We start from the raw sequence: 13,872 nt of genomic DNA on the forward strand, positions 1-13,872 counted from the left end.
CAGTGATTGTTAAAAATAGGTGACTGTGGGTTTCCAGTTGTTTGACAGCTCACATACTTTCTCAACCGCCCTCCAAGCTGAAGAAGTATTAAAGATACTTTGGCGACACCCAGTGGTGGACAGTAACAAAGTGAATTTACTTGAGGACTGTACTTAAGTACAGTTTAAAATGTTCACCCTGTTTCCCACTCTTCCCAAAAATTCACAGTCCAACCTGAGAAAGCGTGTTGAGCTATGTAACGTTTGTTTAACTCCAGATGAGCATTTCAAACTAAGTTGTCTGTGTTGAGAGTAACTTAGTTGCTGTTTTTATTACCTGGTATAGTTTTTAGAGATTGCAAGTAATGGTTTCTAAATAAACATGATTAACCGAATGTACTCCTATGTATTCTTGACTGCACTTATGTATTTTGAAAATACAACGTTTTGAGATTTTAGAAGAAGTACTTTGAATACTTAAGCATTTTTAAAAGCAAACACTTCAGTACTTTAACTCAAGTAATAATGTGACAGAGCAACTTTCACTTGTATTGGAGTCATATTTGACCTTGAGGATCTATACTTTGACTTAAGTAATGAAGCTGTGTACTTTGTCCACCACTGGCGACACCTTGTGTGAAACATAACCATGTTTTCTCTTCAAATCTAGCACAGTTTTAATACATGAACCATATGAAAGAATGATGCACGTAGTAAGAATTCTTATTGATCTCCCACAGGACTCCATCTCAGTGCTACATGCAGGCCACCAAGCTGGTAGTGGATGCACCGGTTGTGGGAGACTGTGGGAGGCCAAGGAAAGGCTACCAAACACTTACAAAGGGAGCCACTGACGTGCTGTCCTGTCCTCTGTCGGACCATATCAACAAACTGGAAAGCTACAGTATCAGCTCTTCCGTCCAGTGGTACAGAGTGAGTCACGGGACTGTCTTCCAAGCACAAGTTTAAGTTGGCAATGAAAACAATTTTCCTGACAATGATGGGATCTTGACTCAATGCTCTGATGATCTACTTTCTTTAAAAAAAAGTATGTCTTCTCTCTCTTGAAGGGTTGTGAACTCATAGAGGATGGGAAAGGAAAGTATACCTACTGGGATATGATCAAACTAAAGATTGATAATGTGGACTTTCAAAACAACGGCTCCTACACCTGCACCTTGACCTTCACTCTTGGTGGGGTTACAGGATCCATGTCAGAGACCATTGATGCCTGGGTCAGAGGTAAGAACAGAGACATGCTACACTTCAGTTTTCTAAATCACAAGCATCCAGTAGAAGGGAAGCACAGGACTCAGAGCAAAGACTGATGGAGGTAGAGAAGAGGTAGCCTTTTACTTATGTGACTCTGCCACTTTCCTTTTCAGAGGTGTACTCTTTGGTTCCACAAGTGCATGAACCCGGCAATCAATCAATCAAGGCACAGATAGGTGAGTCTCTTCAGAGGGAGTTGTAATTTTAACGTACGACACAGCCTCATTAATGAAGGTGACTGTATTGGTATTAATGCGCTTAATGGAAAAGATAAAGAGTGTTTATTTGAGGTTTCACTTTGTCTGATATAATCTATGTCATTGTTTCTGCATGTGTGTTTAGGCTCCAATTACAGCCAGCGGTGCCTGGTGTTTGTGCCTTGTGTTGGGAAACCCATGGTTGATATCATGTGGTTGGTGAGAAATGATTTCGTCATGACGTCCAACCCCGCTGATCGCATCTACGTATCAGAATACCGGTCAGCACTCTTACTCTTTCCTGTTTTTTTGGTTTGCACTGTGAGGTGAGGCCCTCTAGATAAAGACCTCTAGGGACAAATGCAAGAGCTGACTCATGGTTGGAGGAGACAGTTTTTTTGAATGAGTAGTATTTTTTTGTCCTAAATGTTTACATCAAATCATTTGTATTTGTAGCTGAGGTTTTTGTATGTAAAGGCTAAACAACAAACAAGAAATGTGTATCAGCCATGTTTTTAAACAAGTATTATTAAATAAAAAATATTAGGGATGTCCCGATCAGCTTTTTTGGCCCCTGATCCCAATCAAATTTTTTATTATTGAATATTTCCCGATCCGGGCTGCACGGTGGCGCAGTGGGTAGTGCTGTTCCCTCACAGCTGGAAGGTTCTGCTTCAAATCCCCGGCCCGCCAGATGCCTTTCTGTGTGGAGTTTGCATGTTCTTCCTGTGCATGCATGGGTTCTCTCCGGGTACTCCGGCTTCCTCCCACAGTCCAAAAACATGCTTACTAGGTTGATTGATCACTCTAAATTGCCCGTAGGTGTGAGTGTGTGCGTGAATGGTTGTCTGTCTCTCTGTGTTAGCCCTGTGATAGGTTGGCGACCTGTCCAGGGTGCACCCTGCCTTCCACCCGAAGCAAGCTGGGATAGGCTCCAGCCCCCCGTGACCCCTAACGGGATAAGAGGTCAAGATAATGGATGGATGGATTTCCCGATCGATACTTGTTTGCCTAGATAAGAGAGTTGATCTGCACAGTTATTAACAAAAATAAGTAATTAGAAAAAAAGTAGTAGTTGAGATCGGGACATCCCTGAAAAATAAGGTTAAATACAAAGTACCAAGAATGTGACTTTTTGTCAGTTTGTTCATTTCTTTCCTTTTTTTCCTCATGTCTGTCCTCATCAGTGAGTGGAGCCAGGATGTTTCTCCTAAGGGTGTGTGGTTCGAGCGGCTGCTGATGTTCTCTGAGCTGAGAGAGGAGGATTTACACGTCAACTACACGTGTCGAGTGTACAGTTACAGAGGCCTTCCTGAGGGATACTTCACTCTGCTACCAGAAGGTACAAAACACAGTGAAATAAAAGAGGCCTAAATACACAAGCAGATTCTCACAATTTAGAAGGTTAAAGGAGTGCATTTTAGGTAATTTGTGCAGTTAACAGGGTTTTTCAGGTGAAAATGATAAGTTATTAAAATTGTTGCCTTGAAAATAGACGACCAGCAGAGGGAGTAAGTTGACCGTGGAAAAACACATTACCTGCGGACTAAAGCGCGGACCCATGATCAACGCTGGAATAAATGGACTAATTACCAGAATAAAAAGACAGGCGGTGACACCTGCTGTGCGGAAAAGACTTCATAAAACAACAATATAGATATTGAGAAGGAGCCCCTTACTATATTCATGTTTGTCTGTGTATGTTTTGTGTATTTGTTGTTCTTTATGTTTGTCAATATTGGAAAAAAGCAAATAAAAAGTTTAAAAAAAAAAGAAAGAATGACTCATCGTTTCATACGTGAGAAATGCTATAAAATCCCCTCTTATATTACAAGGACTAAGTCAAACATAAAGGTTAAGATGTAAAGGGAACACGTCATTATTTTCATGCCTCCAAAAACAACATTGAAGGATTGTATTAGAATAAATCTCTTGAAACATCCACAGTGGAGACACAACCATAAAACTGATGTTCCTGTTCTTTGTGATGTCCTTCTCTTCAGACCCCAACATCATACTACCCATTGGACTGTTGCTCGGGAGCATGACGGTTCTCTTCATCAACAGTGTCATCATCTACTACCTTTTCAAGGTTGACATTGTGCTGTGGTTCAGGGGAGCTTTTCCAGTCCTCTATCCAAACAAAGGTAATATTTCACAGCAGGTGTGAAAAAATGTGCCCTTTATTACGACACATTCTCCTTTTAAGTCCTTTTACAACCACTTACGAGCAACCGGTGTTTTGGTGTAAAGAGTGACCGTGCTAACTGCTAACTATTTTATATTGTAATACAAAATTAAACTAATCAGATATGTGTTTGATGAAAAACTAAAAGCATTTGTGAGAGGCCCACTTGGCTGACAGTCACCAGTTAACCGGGTCACACTTTACACTGAAACACCAGTGGCGTCTGTATCTGCAAGCTATTAAGGGTGCATCTCAAAGCTCTAAACGTCCATTCTCGCGTCTCTTCCTCGCGTCTTAGTCCCGCCCACCAGAGATGCGAGGAAATGAAACCAGAGGAGTGAGAAGAGAGGAGATTTGTATTTAGAGAAATGAGACGTCCTCTCCTCCGGAGCGTCACGTGAAGCGACGTCGGTTTGTGATGACGGCTTTAACAGCTGTTTGTGTCTGCACACATGTTCACTGTGATAACTCTGATCAATATAAACAGTAACAGAGCTCTGTCTCTGTGTTTAACTGTTTAACACACACCTGTTTAACACACACCTGTTTAACACACATGTTCACTGTAATAACTCTGATCAATATAAACAGTAACAGAGCTCTGTCTCTGTGTTTACCTGTTTAACACACACCTGCACATGAAGAGAATCAGCTCTCTGTTTATTCTGTCCTAAAGCATCACGGATCGATTCACCGGTAAAATGCCTCATTATTCAATTATTTATTACTTCAAGGGAAAATAGAAACCATGCAACTCTTTTCAAACCCCGTGCTCATTAATGATCAGCCTCGTATGAAACTTTATTAACCTGACAGGAAATATAACAAGTGTTTTTACTAACAGACAAACTTTACTGTCAGACTTCCCTTCATGAAGAAAACGAGAACAAATGGGGAAACTAACAGGAGGAAGAACTGATCATTGATATATATTCTATCAATGATGTTAGACTCTATTACTCTATTTCGTTAGACAGTGAATCTGACAAAAACAATCAGATATAACATAATCCACCCTCTGTTATATTGAATTTATGATTTTGCGATCAGTATTTTGTTTTTAAAATTCACATCAAACACTTTTTAATCTCAGCTCATCACACACAGACTGTTTAGATCTGTTTCAGGGCGCCCTTAATGACTGTTTTAAGGTCTGTCTTTTCTCTGTTATTAAACTCAGCTGATGTTAAGTTTGGTTAAGTCCGAGCCGCTGCAGCGTCCAATCGGTGAGTGATATCCGATAAGGGGGCGTGTCTGTCAGAAAAAAGACTTCCGCAAAGTCTGCTCTCGTGTTTCCTCGATTATCCCTCCTCGGGTCAGTCTCCTCGCTCCTCGTTCCTCACTCCTCTCTCCTCCAGCAGCGTTTAGAGCTTTGGGACGCAAGTTGAAATGGCGCGTCAGTAACTACTTCCGGTTCGACCGAGGAGCGAGGAGCGAGGAGACTGCAGTTTAGAGCTTTGGGATGCACCCTAAATGTCTTCTTTACCTGACCTTGGTTCATCAGGTTTGACTGAAATCAAATAATATTCACTGACAAACATCGAAACACAGATTTCACATTGGAAAAAGTTGGTTTTGTGCTGAGGTTATGACCGAATAAGACTTAATTTGGAGGGGCAAATTATACGTGAAAGTTTAAGTACGAGTAGCAGAAACAGATTTCATGTTAATATGAATACTACATTATATCATCAGACAAACAACCAATTAAAAAACACAGAATCATTATTACTCTAATCTGTACTGGTGCACTTTGCTGTCTGGACCTGGTTTTCTGGCTTGTTTGTTGTGATCCAGGTCTCAGGCGTAGCGGTCTTGTGAGCTTGTCTGTAGGAGGATTTCTTATTTCCAGACACAAGTTCATGTCTTCATATTTGAAGGTCTGTACCAGTGTTAATTTCATTAACTAGAATTATGACGATAAATGTTCGTGAACGACTCATTTTTTCATGACGAAAACGAGACTATGGCGAGCTAGACTGCATCACTGATAACAAAAACTCTGACGAACTTATGTTTACTTTTTCTTGACGAGAGGAAAATATTAGTGGCCAATCACCGGACATTCAAAATCCATGTTTCCCCCCCGCTGTGCGTCTTTAAAGATAGAAGTGATGACTTCCTGTGACAGGCTGTTATTATCTGAGGGGCTCAGTGTTAGCTTGGTCTCTACCTGCAGCAGGTGTGCTTTATGAACCAGCTCTCCTCACCTCCATGCATCTGTCTCATCTTCATTGATGATTTTTACCCCCCGGTGTGCGTTAGTGACAAAGACACAACCGGGGGACGTCTGTTTAATATTTGATGTTTGCCGTTTTTGCCGCTATTACCGTAAAAAGCTCTACAGCTTGATTTATCCAGTTTGGTGATGCATCAGACACATTTAGTAAGTTTGGATCAACTCCTAGTCATCAAAGATGCATTTCAGAACTGACTGTCCTGTGCGCCTGTCTCTGCAGGTGCATTCAGGGACCACTGAAACGTGCAATACAGGCCTTATATTGTGTTCATGGCATTTTTATTCAAATCAAGAGAATCAAAATACAGTCACAGTGGTCACATCAAGGATGTTTCCTTTTGACTTTTTAGCAGGGACAGGCTGAATTATTGAACTTAAGATATTACACAAAAGTGTTAAAAGAGTGAAATGTTGATGATTTTAACACTTGGTTTAACCCTGATACTGATATCTGATCGACTACATTAATTATTTAAAGAGTGAAAATGTTCTGGCAAAAATCAAAGACTAAATTGTGACTAAAACTACACTATAGTGTTTTGAGAAAGGGCTGAAAAGTATTAAATGTGACTAAAACTAACAGGCATTTTCATCTAAAGACTAAGACTAAATCTAAAATAGCCTCCAAAATCAACACTGGTTTGTACGTGTTCACAGAAAATGTGGCCTAAGGCATGGACTGACTTGTGTGCTTATCACTCTCTGGTGTACACGCTGGTTTCTCCACTAAAGACATCCGTCAATTAAATATGTATCAACTCACTGATTTCACTCGGAGCTGGAAGTCACACTGTTTGTCAAAGTGACTTTGTTTAGGTAATAGTTTCTGTTTTTATGGTTAACAGTAGCCTTAAAAGAAGTGTTAAAGTGTCAAACCAAAACCACAATGTTCCAAGGTGGAAAAACCCACACTGGTGTTTAACCTTTGTACCCATACATACAGTACCTACCCACACATGCATCATAAACGACTGCCTCTCCCACTAAACCTCATATCTGCTTGAAAGTGTCAACAGTAAGAGCAAACAAATGAAACGAATCAACCACAACACTGCCTGCAGACTCAAAGCTGCACACCAGAGGAGCCTGCAACTCTTCAGGGCTGTGAGCTAACAGGTTGCCCGCAGCTCGTTGATATCAGGCCTTAGTGGTAAATAGACAAATCAAGTATTAATTTGCATTAGTGGTAAATAGACAAATCAAGTATTAATTTGCATGACCTTTAAAAAGCCTCTATGACTGAAATCCCAGAGAAACACTTACTACAAGCAGTAAGCAAGTTACTACACAGAAAAGACAACCACATCCTGCCCTTGTTGTTTGATATATTTAGAAAAGTGGGACACAAACAGCAAAGCAAAAAGCACCAAGCAACAGACATGAAGACTCTCACAGAGCAGAATTTTCTAATTCAGCAATTCAGGCCCCTACGTTGCCGTACGATCACTGATTCAGGGTATTTTGTTTCTCAGATATCAGGCTCACGTCTCGTCAGGAAACAACAACCAACCACACACACTACTGACTCACCTGGCACTAACTCTGATGCTCTTTCGCTGCTGAACTGAAGTGATGCTTAAATTTGTCTTCTCCTAACCATTTGTCGACATAGTAGACAAAAATATGACAAAACGAGTCGCCAATAAATGAAGAAAGTCAATGAGTTGTTGGTGATGTCATGACAGGTTTAAATGCTGTGTGGTTGAAAAGGGTGATAATACATTAAAAGGCTGATTGCTAAATTACAAGCATTAAGTTATCGTGCAATTAAATATCTGATTAGTCGAATAATTATTACTATAATCGATGACTCGTTGCATATCATAATAGTCTTTAGTTGCATCCTTAATTTCAAGAATGTTGTTCTGCTGCTTAGGTTAACTCTTTCTTGTGGTGATGTTTCTATAATTACATATAATTAGGGCTGGGCGATAAAACGATAACTATCATGATATTATTTTTCTCCATACATACATAAATATAACAAATAAATAAAACCATAGACTGTATAAATATGGACGTAGTATCTGTGACATCATCCATCTGTTCCTGAGCGCTGTTTTGAAGCCAATCGTCGGCGGGAACCATATTTTTTGAACCAGGCTGTAAACATGTTTATTAATGCTGTAAAGATCGTCTCTTTTGATTGGGTGTGTATGTGGTTTCCTGTGTTTCTGCAGTCAGCCTCTAGTGGACGTGTAACCACGGTCAACTGCACTTTACTGCAGCTGGATGGTTTAATGAACTCTGCGTTGTGTATTCAAAGGATAAAGGAGGCTTGAAAGAGTATCCAGACCAACACTTTATATCTGAACAGAGAAGGACATAACAAATGCTGGTCAGTTGCACAGTGGCTCGTTCAGTGTTTCATACACCACACTACAAAGAACAATGACAAGGTTAGCTACTAGCTTGCTAGCTTAATTATAAATGTACACAGTGCTGCGTTCTGACACTCACCTCCGGCAGGTCTATACACACTGGCACAGCACTAGAGCTGCACAGCGAATATATACCTTGGAGAGGGGGCGCTCTAGAGCCACAAGTACATGTATCAAACCATTACATACTAAAGCAAGTGGGAGAATATGCAACACAATACCCGTTACAGACGCTCGATGAACTGCAGTTTATAACATTTCCGCATGGGCTTCATATTTTTAGACCGGAGGTTGCCGCTTGTATAAAACATTGATATGTTTAAACGTGTAATTACAACCCCCAACCACTGGAAAGGGAGGGGGCGCTAGTGTGTCTTAAAAGTTAGTTCCCACCAAACATTAGACAGAAGAAGAAGTTGGCATGAGCCAGCCAGTCAAGTCGCAGGGTGAGAGGGAGGCGGGGCTTAAGACTTTTGGAGTGGATTGTAAACACGGCTGAAACGAGTGACAGCGACACGGAAGAAAACACAAAACCTACCAGCTCAAAGCAGAGTCGTTAGTGTGACACTGAGTCGACTCTTAACTTAATACACTTCATTAAATATACTTTCAGGATGTGGGTAAAGGAAGAGCACTTAGACAACTTCTGCTGTGCATTTCTGACACGTTAAATGTCCACCCCAACCGTAGGACAACTAAACACTGAATAACCGTGATGCATTCACTGCACTGTGGGAAACAACATCACTCTGCCTGTAACCTTTAGTAATCTTAAAGGGGAGAGCACAACTCAAAACAACACTCTACTAAACTGATACACAGAATACAGTTTGATATATCTTTGTTGTAAATTGAAATTAAATTATGCAAATGATCTGAGAAAAATAAGAATCTACAATCTAAAACTTCACAAAAATCTCATCTTACATTAAAGACCTGCTTCCTGTTAGCACCGTCAGAAATGATGGATACAAGAAGCTTATCAGAAAACTAAATCCAGATACAAGCTAAAGAAACTGTGTTCAACTTTCACTCAAAACCAAAAATCTGCCTTTAAATTTAAATGAAATGATGATTTGATATTTATCGTGATAACATCGTTTTCAATATCGCCCAGCTCTAAATTGATGACTAGTCGACTATCATAAAAGTCTTTAGTTGCAGCCTTAACTTCAAGAATGTTGTCCTGCTGCTTAGGATCATTTATAACTTAGATGTCTTCATAGTTTTTCTAATAAGAGTGAAGCACCTGATCTGGGTTTGAATCACAACACTTCAGAGCAGTTTAACAAACAGCTAAAAAATAGCCTCTCTCTTTCTTCTGTTTCAGATCTGGATGGAAAGCAGTTTGATGCCTATGTAGCGTATCCTCAGCCCTGTGCCGACGGATTCAGCGAGAAAGTGGAGGAGTTTGCTCTTCACACACTGCCTCAAGTGCTGGAAAAAGCCTGTGGCTACAAACTTTTCATAGCAGGACGTGACTGTCTGCCCGGGGAGGGTGAGTCACTCACATGGCAGAGACAGAACTGTGATCCTCCTTCACTCTGAAGGTTTGCTAAAATGGCCTTAATACCAGAATGAAAGGTGGTCTTAGAAGAAATCTCCACCTGTTGCACGCTAAAGCTGTAGAAAAATGATTTGGCTAGTTGATTCAAACAGCAAAAAGTATATGAACAAATATAAAATGCTTGAATTAAATTATAAGGCTATTCCTGTTAATCTTGAACCCACTCAGGTATATCATATCTAAAGACCTAATGCACTGACCCTCTCTCTCTCTCTTCTGTTTCTCTTCATCTCCTCCTGCAGCCATAGTGGACTCAGTGGAGGAGAACTTACGAGCTAGTCGCAGAGTCCTTCTGCTCTACACCGCCTCCACCTTCATCAGCAAAAGGCACACCAGCAGCACAAGTAGCAACAATAACAACATCTCTAAGAGCAGTGAAAACAACCAAGGCAAAACCACAGACGACAGCAGCATGAATTATGAAAGTGATAAAGACGTCTATTCATACACACGGCAGCCGTTCGAGTGTGTGGCAGCTATGCACAGAGCTCTCTTGGAGGGATCTCTGAAGGTGAGAACAGAGAGCAACAAACTGTGATAAGCACTATCTGTATGCATGCACTCAGAGGGGCTGATTCTAACTTGAGCTCTGCTTCACAGGTGGTTCTGGTGGAGTTGGAGGAGATCAGCCCAGCTCAGCTCGCTCTCTTCCCAGAGTCGGTGCGCCAGCTGAGAAAGAGACAGGGTGCCGTGTGTTGGTGGAAGAACCTGAGGAAGAGGCAAAGGTCGGGGACGTGTATCAGGAGGAGAGAGGACGAGGAGAAAGGTGGACAGGACACACAGCTGTCTCCATCCATCTCCCCCTCCTCTAGGTTTTGGAAGGAGATGAGGTATCATTTGCCTGTGCGAGGAAAAAGGGTGGTGTTTCCTGAGAAAACGGCCCTGCTGAACTTATGAGGGATTAAGAGCTGTTTTCAGAACAAATCTGAAAGGGAGAAAATCCCTTCTGATGCTGTGACTTAACAGCCCAGGTGCTCCAACTGCACACGTTCAACAAATGTCACCTCATCAGGTCCTGAGATGTCTCAAGAAAGACAGCTCTAAATGATGTGGAGATCATCACTGTCTTTGGGCTATTACTGAGGTTTTAAAGGTGACATATTAAGCTCTTTTTCATCGAAATATATTGGTCTAAGAGGTCCCCAAAACATGTCTTTAAAGTTAATGCTCAAAAAACACTTTGAAATCAGATTTTGGTCTGCCTGTAAACCCCTCTTTTTCAGCCCTGCTCAGAACAGGCTGTTTTCTGTGTCTGTGCCTTTAAATGTGAATGAGCTCTCTGACCACGCCCCCTCTGGAAGTGGGTGTGGCCTCGGCTCTCCAGCACGTTGATCTAATGTTTACATGTTGGCTGAATATACACGGCTGCTCACAGACCTGCGTTACTTCAACCCTCTGAGTCTGATCCAGAATCTGATCCTGATGGAGAGGCGCCTGCAGCAGGACCTTTCTGAAGGATTGGTCACAGATGCTATGCTATCTAGCGCTAGCACTTTTCCATGAAAAATAAAAAGCATCCACTAGATCTTCAAATCTGCAGACGTGGGGAGTAAAACCGACCTTTGTGTTTATTAAGACAGCCTACAACTAGCATGCCAAGTCGATTTTGCATGATATGTAACCTTTAAGAACTATTGATATTCTCTCACCGGTTGAGATCGATGTGGACAAAGAAAGTCTGCTCTGTTTATACTGTATAATAGCTTTTAGCTTACATGTACATATGTATAATAAAGACTGTAAATATGTAAATAAAGGTGCCTACAATATTGTAAAAAGTCGTGAAACAAACTGGGAGCTTCATAATAAATGTGTTGTGAACAAGAAACTTAAAGTTTAAATATGTTTTTCTTGTGTTTTCATTCAACAAAGCAGCTCAAAGCACCAAACTGTGTGCTGGTGTTTTCTAGGGAAGTCCCGATCTGATTCTTGTGTTGGTTACAGATGGAGGTAGTCTGAGACCTCCAGGGCTCCTAACGAGCCCATCATTGAGAGCACCTGCCCTCATTGCACCCAGCTTGAGCTCATCAGCGTGACTGCTCAATAAAAGGAGCTCCTTTCCCTCAGTTAGGTGTGTGCAACAGAGAAGACAACACCTTCAGTTGTTTCCACTGGGTTTAGTTTGAAGTGTGTGTTGTCAGAGAGTGTGTATGTTTGTGGATGTATTGTGGAGGGAAGGAGGGAGGCAAAAGGATGATTAAAAAGAGGATTGATCTCTCAGGAGAGTTTTTTTGATTACAGTTGGTTTAGGCCTGTTCCTTACTTTGTCTACTCTTTGCAGTAGAATTAGTGGGTGGATGTGGAGCTTTACACCTCCACTCCACCTTTTAAACCCCAACGGCCTTACATTTGTTTATATTTGAGGGTTTTAAGTTTCTTTTTGTTAGTGTCCCTGTCCATGACCTCTGACCTTCATGTCATGCGACTTGCAGACACGTAACAGCTTAGATAACAGTATATATGGTTAAGTGAACTCTGAATGCTCATTTACACATGCATGTTAGCCTTCAGCTGCAAATGGTGTTCAGTGACAGCAGACGTAAATGATCGGATAAGATTATTGGCTCAAATTAAAAAAGCGCCCAGATCGGCTCTGATCCGATAGTTGAGATCGGGATCGGGACATCCCTCGTATTTTCTAGAACTGTTTTAGGTCCTACAGTTCTCTTTGACTCTTTCACTCTTTGGTACAAGAAACAACTGGAGACTAACGCTGGAAGAGTAATATTCCACCACACTGAATATTTAATGATGAGGAAAACATGCGGTTACAATCCAGCTTTAAAAGTATCAGAGGACTTCTCTCATTTTGAACGAGTCCTTCTTTCTTCATTTTAAAAACACAGGACTTTTATTGATTCAGCAAGTTTAAAAGAACAGCTGGAACCCCGGCAGCTGTATTGCACAGTCTGGGATATCCACATGCAGCCAGGTTTCGGTGAAACTCAGAGCAGCAGAGTTGGAAAAGCCATTGTTTATCTGTGTCAGGAGCAGAAGTTCCTCTGTTTTGTTGGCGAGGGAACGGAGGATCGCCAGGCAGAGCGGTCTTTAACCCCCGCTGTCTGAGTCTCACCAAAACGCTGGCCCGCTTCTTCGATTGCGCCATCTGAAGCGCGTGTAAAGGGACACTGCTCCTCCAACCAAAATGTCCAGTAAACAGTCTGTGTTCAAAAACCGTCTTGAAGATATCAGGTGTGTGTTGCCTCATGTTAAAAGTTCACTTCTGGTAAAAGTGAGGAGAGTAAAGTGGCTCAAAGCCTGATTTATACTTCTGCGTTGAATCGACGGCGTACCCTGCCCTGTAGCTCCAGTACCTAAGCAGAGGCCTACACGCATAGCTTTATTGAATTTCTTTATTAGGATCCCCATTAGCTTCCGCACTGTTGTTGCTAGTCTTCCTGGGGTCCACACAACAAAACAAAAACAAGAAAAACAATTATTTAAAATGACACATAATCCATAAAACAAGCTGACGTGCACCTCCTCCAAAATGTAACTACCCATAGAATCGACGCGGACCGCAAGACCTGTGATTGGTCCATTAGGGGGCATTGGATTTCACGCATTTACAGCACTTCCTGGATCCCTCTCATTGGCCGTGTATTTCATGTCCTCCTCTCTATTCTTCCCTGTAATCATGTCTGCATGATAAACAGCAACATGTATCAGCTGTAGAATAACAGAACACGCTCTGAATCTCTGTGGAAAAGAAAACAGAGATCGCAGCCGTAAGAGAGAGACCGCACTGCCCTCAAGCATTTCAGCAGAGAATTGTTGTGCGACTCTGACACATCGACGCACAAGTATGTGGGGCTCATGTCAGCGCCAGCTCCTGCTGCGTAGGGGCGATCCAGAAGTATAAATCAGCCTTAAGGCTGAAAAAACAAACAAAAACAACAAAAGTACAGAGGAGGTCCACACTGTGGTCGCCATCTGCGACTGCGGCGCCATCTCGGATAGAAGCAGTGGCGCCGTATAGGGGGGAAAAGTTAGGATGATTCTAAGGGCCCATGACTGACAGGGGGCTCGAAAATAATAAGAAAGAGGGA

The 13,872-nt window shown here is 41.7% G+C and overlaps 1 protein-coding gene across 3 annotated transcripts in view; it reads left to right on the forward strand.

Annotated features, from left to right (window-relative positions):
• LOC117819761 (interleukin-1 receptor type 1-like) overlaps window positions 1-11,657 on the forward strand; it is a 32,867-nt gene extending 21,210 nt beyond the window's left edge. For 2 of the 3 annotated variants that reach the window (XM_034693213.1, XM_034693214.1), the window contains exons 4-12: window positions 720-912; window positions 1,050-1,221; window positions 1,365-1,427; window positions 1,594-1,729; window positions 2,636-2,790; window positions 3,452-3,595; window positions 9,587-9,754; window positions 10,066-10,334; window positions 10,424-11,002. In XM_034693213.1, coding sequence (XP_034549104.1) covers window positions 720-912; window positions 1,050-1,221; window positions 1,365-1,427; window positions 1,594-1,729; window positions 2,636-2,790; window positions 3,452-3,595; window positions 9,587-9,754; window positions 10,066-10,334; window positions 10,424-10,720 — 1,597 coding nt within the window. In that variant the 3' untranslated portion in view covers window positions 10,721-11,002. Of the gene's footprint in view, window positions 1-719; window positions 913-1,049; window positions 1,222-1,364; window positions 1,428-1,593; window positions 1,730-2,635; window positions 2,791-3,451; window positions 3,596-9,586; window positions 9,755-10,065; window positions 10,335-10,423 lie in introns of all 3 variants that reach the window. The other variant, XM_034693212.1, reaches the window with a different exon arrangement.
• Window positions 11,658-13,872: the final 2,215 nt, after the last annotated feature.

This window comes from Notolabrus celidotus, chromosome 10, assembly GCF_009762535.1.
Source record: "Notolabrus celidotus isolate fNotCel1 chromosome 10, fNotCel1.pri, whole genome shotgun sequence".
Taxonomy (NCBI): Eukaryota; Metazoa; Chordata; class Actinopteri; order Labriformes; family Labridae; genus Notolabrus; species Notolabrus celidotus.